General features: G+C 38.3%; 2 protein-coding genes across 2 annotated transcripts; one reads left to right on the forward strand and one right to left on the reverse strand.

Annotated features, from left to right (window-relative positions):
- Positions 1–8,624: 8,624 nt before the first annotated feature.
- LOC148729671 (adenosine receptor A3-like) lies at positions 8,625–10,116 on the forward strand. Its single transcript, XM_088725178.1, has one exon. It carries the CDS (start codon positions 9,238–9,240, stop codon positions 10,114–10,116), a length of 879 nt encoding a protein of 292 aa, XP_088581304.1. The 5' UTR covers positions 8,625–9,237.
- Positions 10,117–11,135: 1,019 nt separating this feature from the next.
- On the reverse strand, positions 11,136–12,734 carry LOC148729672 (uncharacterized). The gene is made up of 2 exons (XM_088763544.1): positions 12,083–12,734; positions 11,136–11,996 (listed from the first exon to the last, which is right to left on the reverse strand). The coding sequence occupies exons 1-2, from the start codon at positions 12,313–12,315 to the stop codon at positions 11,714–11,716; spliced, it is 516 nt and encodes a 171-aa protein (XP_088619670.1). The 5' UTR covers positions 12,316–12,734; the 3' UTR covers positions 11,136–11,713.
- Positions 12,735–13,454: the final 720 nt, after the last annotated feature.

A 13,454-nucleotide genomic window follows, 5' to 3' on the forward strand; every position in this document is an offset into this window, starting at 1 on the left:
ACAAAACGTTACTAACTCATTTTCATGCACTCCAGTTCGTCGCCTGTATGCCCTCCCATTCTGATCGCGAATTAAAAGAGCAGCTTGTAAGAGCAAGGTCCTGTTTGTCAGAGCACTGTAATCTTCGTGTTGCGTGATGCAGCTTATGATTTCGATGGAACCATCGAAAATTAACTGTCTTCTGGCATTTGTGACCTCGCGGCAACAACGGAATTCTAGTGCGTCTGCCAAGGTTTCGTCACGGCACTGTTTACATTTGCACCTAAGGTAAGGTAGAGCTATGATTACACTACAGTTTCGCTGTTTTATAATATTCACAAAAAGCCATGATAAACATGATTCACTAACCATTCGCTGACTGCAACGCGACGTTCAAATCTGGCCTCCGAAACTAAAGGCGTCAGTCCATCAAGGTCAGCATCTTCGCTTTCTTCGTCTTGTTCGCCATCGCTTGCGAGCGGATCGTCTCGGTATGGTGCGTGCTCTCATGTAACTACTTCTACTTCATCTCCAGATTCTTTGAAGTCAATGGAACTTTCAGAAGAGTCGGACTCAAAGGAATCATTGGAATCACTGGACATCTTTGCCTTTCAATGCACTATCTATCTACTACGAAGTACTGCCTGTTGGCGACAACAGACCTGCGCGGCAAAGGTACACAATGTGACGTCACGAACAACTTCGACGGCGATAAACTAGGTCCCAGTTTCCGGGACAAATTTGAAGGAAAATTGCGCGTATTTCGATAGCAAAAAAATGCTTTTTACATTTTAAAGCTTCGAAACGTTTTCTATAAATATCCAACTTCAAGAAACAAGAGAAAAAAATCTCGGGTAATATGCACTTTAAGGATATTCCGCCATTCCGTTATTCCACCTTTTCATCAGTCCATCGAAGAGGAAGACTCTGCTAAACTACGGACCTTGCTCGCTTCGCAAATTTTGTGGCTCTTTTAGGCATCGGTCGCTAATTCAAATGGTAAAATGCTCTCTCTCTAAATAACTTTTTTTTTGCCCAAAGTTTCCAAGATGTGTAGATCGCACCTATTTAGATATTTTTGTAACGACGCCACTGTGAAATTATTTCTAAATATTTATCGTCTTTTGTAGTGTTACTGCAAGAACTGAAAAATTACATCTTCTATCTACTGGTCATAAATCGCGGATTTCAACGTAAAAATATTCTCTCTTCAAAGAAAAAAATTTTTCCTTTAAGTTTGCATGATGCGCCGATCACACCAACAAGAGAATATGTTGATATTCTCTTACACCATTTGTATGCTTCTGCAAGGAAAAGTTTTGGTTTTGTTCACGCGCCATCCCGAAATGATTGTGAATCGTCTTTTATAGTGTCACGGCAAGAACTTAAAAAATGATATCTTGGGGTTTTTTCAGGCACAAAAGTATTTATTTCAAAGGCATTCTTCTCCGTTTAGTGTATGCTGCGCCTAATTATCTCTATTGCGCATGTCGATCTTCGAAGATACTCCGAAATAAACAAGGAGTGACATCGGGTCAAAATCGGGTGAAGTTCGGCATTAATGCTTACCATCACTCATTTCGAAAAAATACGCAGCTGCGCTTCCTATAGGAGGCACTAGTTACAAAAACCAGGACAAACATGCTAAGTCTAGACGATGATCATCCTTGCTTTCGATGTCCTCTTGTATAAATACGACGGGACAGATGGTAACAGCTTGCACATATTTGTTCTCAAAGTCATTGAGAATTCAGTGACAGTAGGCCTAACTTGTCAGAAGAGGTCCAATCATCCACGGCATACAAGCTCATCTTAACGAGTCAGGGATTAGTCCAGTGAGATCATGGTTAAGGTTCAACTCTCGACCCATTCGTCTTTTATCTCTAATGCTGTTCTTAACTTGTTCTTTTCCTACACAGCCATTATGTTGAACATTTTGGCAATCCATGCGATGAGGAAGTCGTGGGCATTGCAAAAGATTTTGAAAACATTGATGCTGAATCTTGCTGTTTGTGATCTGTGCGTTGGCCTATGCGCGCAGCCTATTAATGTCATATACTTTCTGGTTATTTGCCGCACTGAAGAACCAACTGCTCTCAAGATTGTCGTTTCCTTTTTGTCTTGTGCCTTTTGGTATGCATCATTTTTGAGTATTATGGCCCTGGGTGTCGAGAGATTTGTGGCCATTCATCTTCAACTCAGATATCAGGAACTTGTGACACACAAACGCGTTGTTGCTTTGGGGACAATAGTATGGGCGGTTAGTGCATTGCTTTCATTAATCACTTCTCTCTGGCCGTCAATTGGCAAAAAGATCGTGGCTGTATGTTTTGGTTTTTGTTTTATTTGTAGTTTCATTTTTTATCGTAAAATTTATTCTACTGTGCGGCGACACACAAACCAAATTCAAGCCCTTCAGGTCCACGATGGGGAAATGGCGGTGAACGTTGCAAAGATAAAGAGGTCGGGTTTGTGCACCTGCTATGTGTATGTTTTGTTTTTGTTGTGTTACTTGCCTTATTGCAGTGGACTTGTTGCAGATATATTTATCCGTAAACCAAATATTACGTATGATAATTTTCTTCGGTATACTCTCGGCACGCTGGTGTTTGTTAATTCATCATTAAACCCTGTTTACTGCTTGGTGATGAGGGACGTTCGACAATCTATACTTTCCATTCTGCGAAATTTGTTTATTCTTCAAAACTGAACTGATAAAGCTGTAGGCAAGATGGCTGTAAACCATGAAAGAGCATTCTGAAACATTTTTACTTCTCCATTTTTGTTATTAGAAGCAAAAGTTTTAATAATTGAGAAGTTGATGGAACTTCGAACTTTTTCCTTCACCAGGGTTTTTGTGTCAATATTAATGTGAAACTATATTCTAGCTGGGTTTTTGAGGTTAAATAAGTTAACTTTATGCAAAATGGAACGAATATTTGCTTTTTATTCCATGTGCTGCGTTTTTTTTTTTTTATATTCTGGAAAGAGAAATCGAGATGATATTTTTCCACTACAAACAAAAGCTACTTGAGGAAGTTTTTCTCGCTCGCTTGAAGACTGATTGTGTATCTATATTTTCGTTTAGTCTGAGGCCAAAGCCACGAAGAAGAGATAGTGGATAAAATGTACGAAGTTACCGTGTTTTTCAATTTTTTTTGTTTTCCTTTTATGAAGGTAAACTGAGACAAATGGAAGCCATAAGGATATGTAAATTTTGTTTGATCTTTTGTAAGAGGCCAGATATACTTTGCGGAGTAGAAAGATTAATGATCCGCAAAAGTTTTCCCAGGAAGATGCTGACTCAGAGCTTAGAATGATTTTTATTAAAACTGAACTAGTGAAAGAAGATGAACTATTACAATGATTGGTTACAATGAATATATGAAGTTCATATATTTTGAATATACGTATTATATATTCAAAATATATAATATACTTATTATATATTCAAAATATTCAGGACCAAAAAGCTTACGTGATCTTATAACAGTTAGGTGCTCCACTTATAATCTTAGGGGCACCACAATACTGGACCTCCCAAAAGTAAAATCAACAACCTTCGGGTTAAGATCATGGAGATATGCTGCATCGAAACTATGGAACGCTTTACCGGACGAGTCTCGAAAGATACAGATATTTACTAGTTTTAAAAATTACTTAAAAACATTAGATCTCACGGGACTCTAGCGCGGTGAGGATCTATCTTTAATTATATTTCAACTCGGTGACTACATTTTTAAATTCTTATATTTTAATATTAGCCTGTTTTTAATGATTACATTTTACATTCTATATAGTCTATTTCTCAATTCTTAATTTATTTAAATTTATATACCTTCACAAGGCTTTATAATTTCCTTTTCTCTTTTTGTATCGTGGCGTACCTGTAAACTAGTTTTCAGCTAATCGTTCTGACCACGTTAAATAAATTGATTGATTGATTGATTGATTGATATACGTATTACATATACCTATTACAATGTTTGTTACTGACATGGCTACTACACTGTTATCTCTAAAAGCATTAAAGGTCTTCGCGGGATGTTGAGTATGATTGATACTCAGAATAATAAAAGCACTTATAAAACTTGTATGAAACCGTATCGTAAACATTCATGAAAAAGCTCGGGCGAAAGAGCGTTCCATATATTCCGCCTTTGTCGTTAGCAGCTTTCCCGTCCGGAGATACGAGATGTAGGAAGCCTTCATCTGCGGAAGACGTAAGCCATTTTTTACATTTTTCTTGGAGCGAACCTTTCAATACCAAGCGTGTTGTATTTGATATGCGTAAAAGCAGTTAGATTCGATTCACGGCCATAAACCCGCTTGACAGAAACACAACAGTCAAAATTCATCTGAAAACAAGTAGGACAGCTGACGACTTTTTAAGCATGTGTTTTTAGTCTGATTTGAATGAAAAGCGGTCAGGCAACCATGACGCCCGAGAGAGATTACTACTTGCCCTGCTGACAAGATGGTTTACTGATTAAATACATTCAATGAATCGGTTCACTGACAAAAGCGAACGTTTCCACATTTCCCACTCAGAGATGGAGCTCGAATATTCCTCTTACGGATGTGGTGGTTAACATAAAGCTCTAAAAGTTTTGACCGCCATTGTTTTTAATAAGCTTAGTGGAAATTGTAGAAACGTTTGTTTTCGTGAGTTTACATATTTGCTTTTTCTACACAACCTCGTTTTGTATGAGTATGGAAAAAAGAAACTTATCGACATTGATGTAACCCTAAAGAGAAGAGGACTTTCGTTAAGCACAGAAGAACAGCTGTCTCTTAAATTGACTGTTTTTATTGAGGTCCAGTCTTGAATTTTAATTCAACTCCTTGTGTTGGCAGACGAAGAAATTTTCTTTGTCTGCCAATCTTTAAAGTCGAGTTTCCGAGCGAAGCAAACGGAGACAGCCCGAATGCATTTAAGCGAATCCTCTGGGTCGAGAATAAAACATAGGACCGTAAAGCGTGCAAGGGATATACGGTTTTGATCGGTACATCAATAGGAAGACAACTCCAAGTCACTTGCCATCAGAATAAAAGTAACATAAATGTAACTTTAAATAGCTTTTATTAAATCTAACAAACTCACTGTAGCACAGAAAGAAAAAACAAGAACCTCTAAAAACGCAAACAGTTTATAGCTTTGTAAACTTTCCATCGATATAAAAAACCTTTTTACATTACAGAACAGAGTACAAAAGTTATTTTGTGTATACTGCCCCTTTTGTCCCAAGTTTCAGTAGTGCAAGTGGGTAAATTTTACACCTGTCCCATGTATGGTACTTTTCTTGTTATTATGCAAATTCATATTGTTAAAATTCCTTTTTAAGGTTAACAGAACAGAAAAATCGCACGTAAACAACGTTTGACGATGATCGTTCGTGCTTTATGATATCCTCTTCTACTGCAAAACGTGACAAATGTCAACGGTTTGCGCTAATTGATAATTATTTATTGATAGGAAGTTTCCAGAGAGCATTTTAATGAGTTCTATATCTCCGTGATCGTTCGAACTCACCTGAACGAGTTAGAAACTAGTAAAATGGAAAACACTGGCAACCTGCTTTATTGGTCCTGTGTGGTTAACTCTGCGTTGAACTCGTTCATATCTTACACAACCATCATGATAAACATTTTAACAATCCACGCAATGAGAAAAACGTCCGAATTGCCAAAGACTTTGAAAGCATTGCTGCTGAGTCTTGCTGTGTCTGATCTTTGTCTTGGATTGGTGCAGCCTCTCCATGTTGTTACGATGGTCTCGTGTACCCCTGAGAAAGCACCTCTCGAAGACACGCAGAATGCACTTTCAAAAATCTTCCAGTTTTTGTATCGTTCCTTTTTATTTGCTTCGTTTCTGGGTGTTTCGGCTCTGGTGGCCGACAGATTTTTAGCCGTTCACCTTCATCTTAGATATCGGGAACTAGTGACTTACAAGCGTGTTGTTGCTGTTGTTATAACATTATGGATTCTTAGTGCTTTGCTACCATTAATGGATTTCCTCCCGCTTGAAATTGTCAAAACAGTTATAGAGGCTGTTACTGGTGTTTGTTGTTTTATTTGCACTACAATTTTTTGTTGTAAAATTCATTTCGCTGTGCGGCGCCACACAAACCATATTCAAGCCCTTCAAACTTTACAAAACAATGAAATGGCGGTGAACTTTGCGAAGACAAGGAAATCGGGTTTGTGTACATTCTACGTTTTTTTGTTTTGTTATTTGCCTCAATATTGTGCGTTTATTTTAGGGTTTTTTTTCATTAATGGACCAAGTAGTATGTTTGAAATTTTTTTTATGTGCACCACAACCCTGGCGCATCTTAATTCATCGTTGAACCCTCTAATTTACTGCTGGAACATGAGACACATTCGAAAGTCTATCCTTTGCATATTAAGAAATGCTTTTACTCGTCAAAACTGAACTGCTAGAGCTCTAGCTAAGGATATTGTCAACTTTAAACGTTTTCTGCAAAATCTTTGTTTGTTTATTGTTTCTTTACACACGAAGTTTTTTATATCGATAAAAAGATGAGGAGGGTATAGACTGCCTGGGTTTTTCGAGGTTCTTGAGTTACATCGAGTTTTTCATATTTAGTAAAAGCACAGGCGGCCCAAGCTCTCTGAGAACCACACAAGGAACACTGGACTGCCTGTGGTAAAATTTATGTTTTAGTTCAGACCCGGTAAACTCTGCAAAACGCATTTGCTCTTCGTAGTCACTTTTAGAGACAGCTGATCTTCCGAGCTTTATTAAATTGCATTTGTTTAAGTCCTTTCTCCTCAGTTTGGGTTAAATTAGTGTAAAGCAGGGTTTTTTATATATCCATAGAAAACGAGGCAGTGTTGTAAAGGTAACTCGGTCCACTGATGAAATCAAACGTTAACAAATTTCTACTCAGAAATCGAGCTGGAATATCCTTCTCATTGAACTGGTAATTGGCATACAAGTATACAAGTCTTTGACCGCTATTGTCTGTTGAAAAGCAAAACATATGTATGCAATCTTCGGGTTAAAGGACGAAGCTCTGATGAGTTTGCCAGAGTAAGGTTATTTTGAGTCGAAGTCGAAGTCTTAATGAAAATTTTGTTACGTTTCAAGTAAGGGGGGAAACCGGAAAATGACATAAGTCTACGCATATTTATTCATCGCTCGCGAAAAGAGATAAAACATTTGAAGAAGTGTAACATCTTACTCGAGATGGCAGATGGCATTGGTTTCTTCTCGCTGGTTTTATTGACAGGAACCTGTCGAAAGCATTTTGATAAACAGGTTTAACTTAAGACGCAAGAGTTCTAGTTCTCTAGGGTACGAAGTCATCTTTACGAGTAATAAATAAGCTAAGCTCTTTGAAAATCGGAAACACTGAAAACCCGCTCTACTCATCCTGTAACGTTAATGCTGTATTGAACTTGTTCGATTGTTTCACAGCCATTATGATGAACATTTTAACGGTTTATTGACGAAAGTGGTCATTTCCACATTTTGCAGTAAGAAATAGAGGTCGAATATTCTACTCACTCATCTGGTCTTTGGCAGACAATTAGATTCGGTCCAAATCGAACTGTAATTTTTTATCATAGGATTTATTTCGCTGTGCGGCGCCACCCAAGCTTAATTCAAGCCTTTCGGGTTCATCAAGTTTCACAAAACGATGAAATGGCGGTGAACTGTACTGAAATGTACTGCTGAAAAATGAGACACATTTGGCAATCCATCATTTGCATGCTGCGAAATGTGATCATTCGTCAGAACTGAACTGTTAAAACTTAAGATGATATTATTGTAGACTTTAAACGTGCTTTCTGCCAAATGTTTATTTGTGCTTTGTTTTTTTATATCCAAAGTTTTTCATAGAGATTAAGAGCAGAGGAGCTTATAAACTGTCCGCGTGTTTTCGAGGTTCTTGTTTCTCTCTCTGTTATGGAGAGTTTTCTAGATTAAATTAAAGCTGTGAAAAATAGACTTTACATTTATTTTACTTTCATTCTGTCGGAAGTAGACACATTCAGTTTTTCCCTTCTTATTTGTTTTGCTCTAGAAGAACTTTTTTCTTGAAAACAAAAGGTTTTGGATTAAAATTCAACACCGGACCTCGGTAGAAACAGTCAATATTAGAGACAGCTGATTTTCTGTACTTAATTGAAGTGCATTTTCTTACGTCCCTTTTTTGTTGTGCTAGATTATTGTAAATGAGGTTTTTTCCCATTTTTATAGATCTTTAGAAGATGAACATTGGTGTTTTTCAATGTCCGCTTCAACAGCGAAAAGTTACTGTTAAAGTTTTTTTGATTTCGATATTGGGTTTGTTTCGTATAATTGTCAAAACGTAGGTCTTGTCGCTTTTAACAGAGTAAACAAATTAAAGTTTTTGCCGATGGAACTTGAGCATTCGCGCCAAAGGGGAGTTATTATGTTTAATATGTTGTTCTCTTAATAGCTTCGTTTAAGTTATTCGCTACAGCTGTCATTCTAGACTGCCATAACTCGCGGAATTTTCGAATGTAAAGAGGTGTTTTTTATTTTTCTTTTCCAAAATTCCGCTTACTGAAAGTGACACGCCGCCGCCTCCTAAGGAGAACCTCTATCTTTCTGACGAAAGCGAACATTTTACCACTTCTAAGTCTAAAGGTCGGCACACACGAGGGGACTAGTCCCTGCTACCGGTCCCCTCGTGTAAACCCTTCAAAGACTTGTCGCCGGGACTAGTCGCAGGGACATGTCCCCTCGTGTGTGCCGACCTTAGTTTTTACCAAGTCTGATGACAAAGTTTTTCTCGGATATGAGATCGATTTCTCCAATCACTGATATGCTAATTGACACATAATTTATATACTTTCGATGTGTATTAAATGGGAAAACGTGAAATTAATTGGCGAACGTTGTTTCGGCGGCTTAAACATCGACCGTATGGGCCACAAATACATAACAGGAAAGTAGCTATTTATCAGTACAGTGAATAACGTCGGAAGAACACAGATAAAAAAGCACTTCAGCATGAGCACGCGTGTCTTTCGATTTCCTCGTTGGCACCGGACAAAGCTGTCAAATGCATCAACTTATTCATAAGTCTCTGGTTTCCAACTACTTATTAATCCTGGCTTTTGCCAGAATTTATCATGAAGCTTTTCGAAGTAACTCTCCGTTAATTCACGATGAAGCCTGTTTGTTTCATGAAATCCATTTCTTCTGAGCGTACTCGGTGAACTTGCTGACAAATCAGCCTCCTGACTACCCGTTATAGAATGGGGAAAAGCGAAAGCCCGTATTACTCATCTTGTGTCACTAATTCCGTGTTGAACTCCTTCTTTTGCTACACATCCATTATGTTGAACATTTTGACGATCCATGCGATGAGGAAGACGTCAGCATTGCCAAAGACTTTGAAAACATTGCTACTGAGTCTCGCTGTTTCTGATCTTGGTGTTGGTTTCCTGGTGAAACCTGCCTATGTTGTAAGGCTGATTACTTGCGCTACTAGTGGAAACTTTATCTACCCCGAGCTAAATATATTTACCTACATCACTGCCTTCTTTTCGGATTTATTCTCGTGTGCGTCACTTTTCGGTGTTACTGCTCTGAGCACAGACAGATTTCTGGCCATTCACCTTCATCTCAGATATCAAGAACTTGTGACTCACAAGCGTGTTGTTGCTGCGGTGTTGATGATATGGACGTTTAGTTTCTTGTTTTCATTGCTGTTAATGCTGGATTATTTCTGGCTCAAATACGCTGGAAGAATCGTAGTCACTGTTACTTTTTGTTGTTGTATTATTTTTACAACAATCATTTATTTTAAAATATATTTAACGGTGAGGCGCCACAGAAACGTAATCCAAGTGTTGCAACTAACACACGGGGGTGGAACGACAATGAACGCCGCCAGGTTGAGGAGGTCGGCTAGCAGTACCTTCTACATATACCTCGTGTTTTTGTTGTGTTATTTACCCTGGTACTGTGTCTATATTTGGGGTTTTTCTGCCGTTAAACAAACCACCAGATTTCGTACTAGTGTTATTTATACGTTAACGCTTTTGTTTTTCAATTCGTCTCTAAACCCTGTGGTATACTGCTGGAAAATGAGACACATTCGGCAATCTATCATTTCAATCGGTAATTCATAAATGGGCGATTTAAACAAGGTAAACATGCCGTACAAGAGCAAACTATGTCATGCGGAAAAGAGTGTCAGCGAATATTAAATTACACTTTTGAAAGCTGCTTCTCCTATCTTAAGATGCAATATTGCAAGTTAAGAGAATTTTAGAGCTATGCTGTTTTTCGTACATTGCTAATCCTAGCCTTTTTCTTCTGCACATTCGTGATGTTACAACTCCGTTTTGAAGTGTGAGCTTTGAAACAACGAAATGAGAAAATAAACAGTCCAAGACTGCACGTGGTTACTGATATTGCACCATTTTTATAGGATTTAAAACAGCTAGAGGTTGTATAATGACGCTAGAAGGTAGTGTTGCAGAATATTTCTCTCACATGCAAGACAGAAAACCTGACGCATCCCACATATTTATGAGTACCCTGTTCCACAAGAGAAAGGTGGTTCAAGAATATAGTGACTAATTGACATTCAACCAATAATTAAATGGTAACAAATAATCATGTTAACTATAACACTACTACTACCACTACCACTACTACTACCACTACCACTACCACTACCACTACCACTACCACTACCACTGCCACTGCCACTGCCACTGCCACTGCCACTGCCACTGCCGCTGCCGCTACCGCTACTACGACTACCGCTACCGCTACTACGACTACCACTACCACTACCGCTACCGCTACCGCTACTACTACTGCTACTACTACTACTAATAATAATAATGATATTAGATGTTTTATTACATTTAAGCGTTTCCATGGTGACGCATGGAACCTTCAGTGTTTTGACTGAGGTTTTTATTACATAGCAATTAAGTTTAAGACTTTTATTACTAGGGTTCCATAATTAGGAATTGCTATAGGAATTTTAATTGTAAGGACTCTGGTCGTTGCATTGATTGGTTACGGCTAGCCGCCCAATCATTGTTTAGGATATCTGGGCATCCAGAAGTTTTTACTGCCATAATAATAATAATAATAATAATAATAATAGTAATAATAATAACAACAACAACAGTAATAATAAAGATATTTAATAGGGGCTAGCTCAAGAAATGTATTTACATTCGGCAAAACTAAACTGTAAATGGCAGTGACAGAGAATGTGAATATCTCCTATTGGTTTGTAAGCTATGGCCGCTATGGCGTTCATTGAGTCTTTTGTTATAGGACATATATAAGTTTTGATGTTTGTAATTTAATTATCTTAGCTCTCGAACTTTTCAAGTTTTACGGTATTTTTTTCTTGCATTTAATTTAGGCTGTTTTACCTCTAGCCTTCTTTGTTACTTTTATTCCATTTTTGTGAGACCTTTGTTTCATACAGCAAGGCACTCCGCGTTTTAGGATATTCCGTCATTCAGTGTTTAAAGTGCATATGACGCGAAATTTTTTTCTCTTGTTTCTTGTAGTTGGATATCTATAGGAAACATTTCGTAGCCTTAAAAGTGCTGGAAAAGTCTAAAAAGTATTTTTTTTTTTTTTTTTGCTTCCAAAATACGCGCAATTTGCCTTCAAATTTGTCCCGGTCATCGCCCGGCCAAAGTCGCACGTCATATCGTAACGTGACGTCACATTGTGTACCTCAGTGCAACATCAAATATGACATTCTCGCCTACAAAACGTTACTGACTCATTTTCATGCACTCCAGTTCGTCGCCTGTATGCCCTCCCATTCTGATCGCGAATTAAAAGAGCAACTTGTAAGAGCACGGTCCTGTTTGTCAGAGCACTGTAATCTTCGTGTTGCGCGATGCAGCTTATGATTTCGATGGAACCATCGAAAACTAACTGTCTTCTGGCATTTGTGACCTCGCAGCAACAACGGAATGCTAGTGAGTCTGCCAAGGTTTCGTCACGGCACTGTTTACATTTGCACCTAAGGTAAGGTAGAGCTATGATTACACTACAGTTTCGCTGTTTTATAATATTCACAAAAAGCCATGATAAACATGATTCACTAACCATTCGCTGACTGCAACGCGACGTTCAAATCTGGCCTCCGAAACTGAAGGCGTCAGTCCATCAAGGTCAGCATCTTCGCTTTCTTCGTCTTGTTCGCCATCGCTTGCGAGCGGATCGTCTCGGTATGGTGCGTGCTCTCCTGTAACTACTTCTACTTCATCTCCAGATTCTTCGAAGTCAATGGACCTTTCAGAAGAGTCGGACTCAAAGGAATCATTAGAATCACTGGACATCTTTGCCTTTCAATGCACTATCTATCTACTACGAAGTACTGTCTCTTGGCGACAACAGACCTGCGCGGCAAAGGTACACAATGTGACGTCACGAATAACTTCGACGGCGATAAACTAGGTCCCAGTTTCCGGGACAAATTTGAAGGAAAATTGTGCGTTTTTCCATAGCAAAAAAGTGCTTTTTACATTTTTAAAGCTTCGAAACGTTTTCTATAAATATCCAACTTCAAGAAACAAGAGAAAAAAATCTCGTGTAATGTGCACTTTAAGGATATTCCGCCAATCCGTCATTCCACCGTTTCATCAGTCCATCGAAGAGGATGACTCTGCTAAACTACGGACCTTGCTCGCTTCGCAAATTTTGTGGCTCTTTTAGGCATCGGTCGCTAATTCAAATGGTAAAATGCTCTCTCTCTCTAAATAACTTTTTTTTTGCTCAAAGTTTCCACGATGTGCAGATCGCACCTATTTAGATATTTCTGTAACGAAGCCACTGTGAAATTATTTCCAAATGTTTATCATCTTTTGTAGTGTTACTGCAAGAACTGAAAAATTACATCTTCTATCTACTGGTCATAAATCGCGGATTTAAACGTAAAAATATTCTCTCTTCAAAGAAAAAAATTTTCCTTTTAGTTTCCATGATGCGCCGATCACACCAACAAGAGAATATGTTGATATTCTCTTACACCATTTGTATGCTTGTGCAAGGAAAAGTTTTGGTTTTAATCACGCGCCATCCCGAAATGATTGTGAATCGTCTTTTATAGTGTCACGGCAAGAACTTAAAAAATGACATCTTGGGGTTTTTTCATGCACAAAAGTATTTATTTCAAAGGCATTCTTCTCACTTTAGTGTATGCTGCGCCCAATTATCTTTAGTGCGAATGTCGATCTTCGAAGATACTCCGAAATAAACAAGAAGTGACATCGGGTCAAAATCGGGTGAAGTTCGGCTTTAATGCTTACCATCACTCATTTCGAAAAAAATACGCAGCTGCGCTTCCTATAGGAGGCAGTAGTTACAAAAACCAGGACAAACATGCTAAGTCTAGACGATGGTCATCCTTGCTTTCGATGTCCTCTTGTATAAATACGACGGGACAGATGGTAACAGCTTCCACATATATGTTATCAAA

Source organism: Stylophora pistillata, chromosome 6 (genome assembly GCF_964205215.1).
Source record: "Stylophora pistillata chromosome 6, jaStyPist1.2, whole genome shotgun sequence".
Classification (NCBI taxonomy): domain Eukaryota; kingdom Metazoa; phylum Cnidaria; class Anthozoa; order Scleractinia; family Pocilloporidae; genus Stylophora; species Stylophora pistillata.

Coding starts and splice junctions, on each gene's coding strand:
- LOC148729671 (XM_088725178.1), top strand. CDS start 9,238: ATGGGGAAAAGCGAAAGCCCGTATTACTCATCTTGTGTCACTAATTCC.
- LOC148729672 (XM_088763544.1), bottom strand. CDS start 12,315: ATGTCCAGTGATTCTAATGATTCCTTTGAGTCCGACTCTTCTGAAAGG. Junction 11,997..12,082: donor CGCGTTGCAGTCAGCGAATG/GTTAGTGAATCA, acceptor ACCTTACCTTAG/GTGCAAATGTAAACAGTGCC.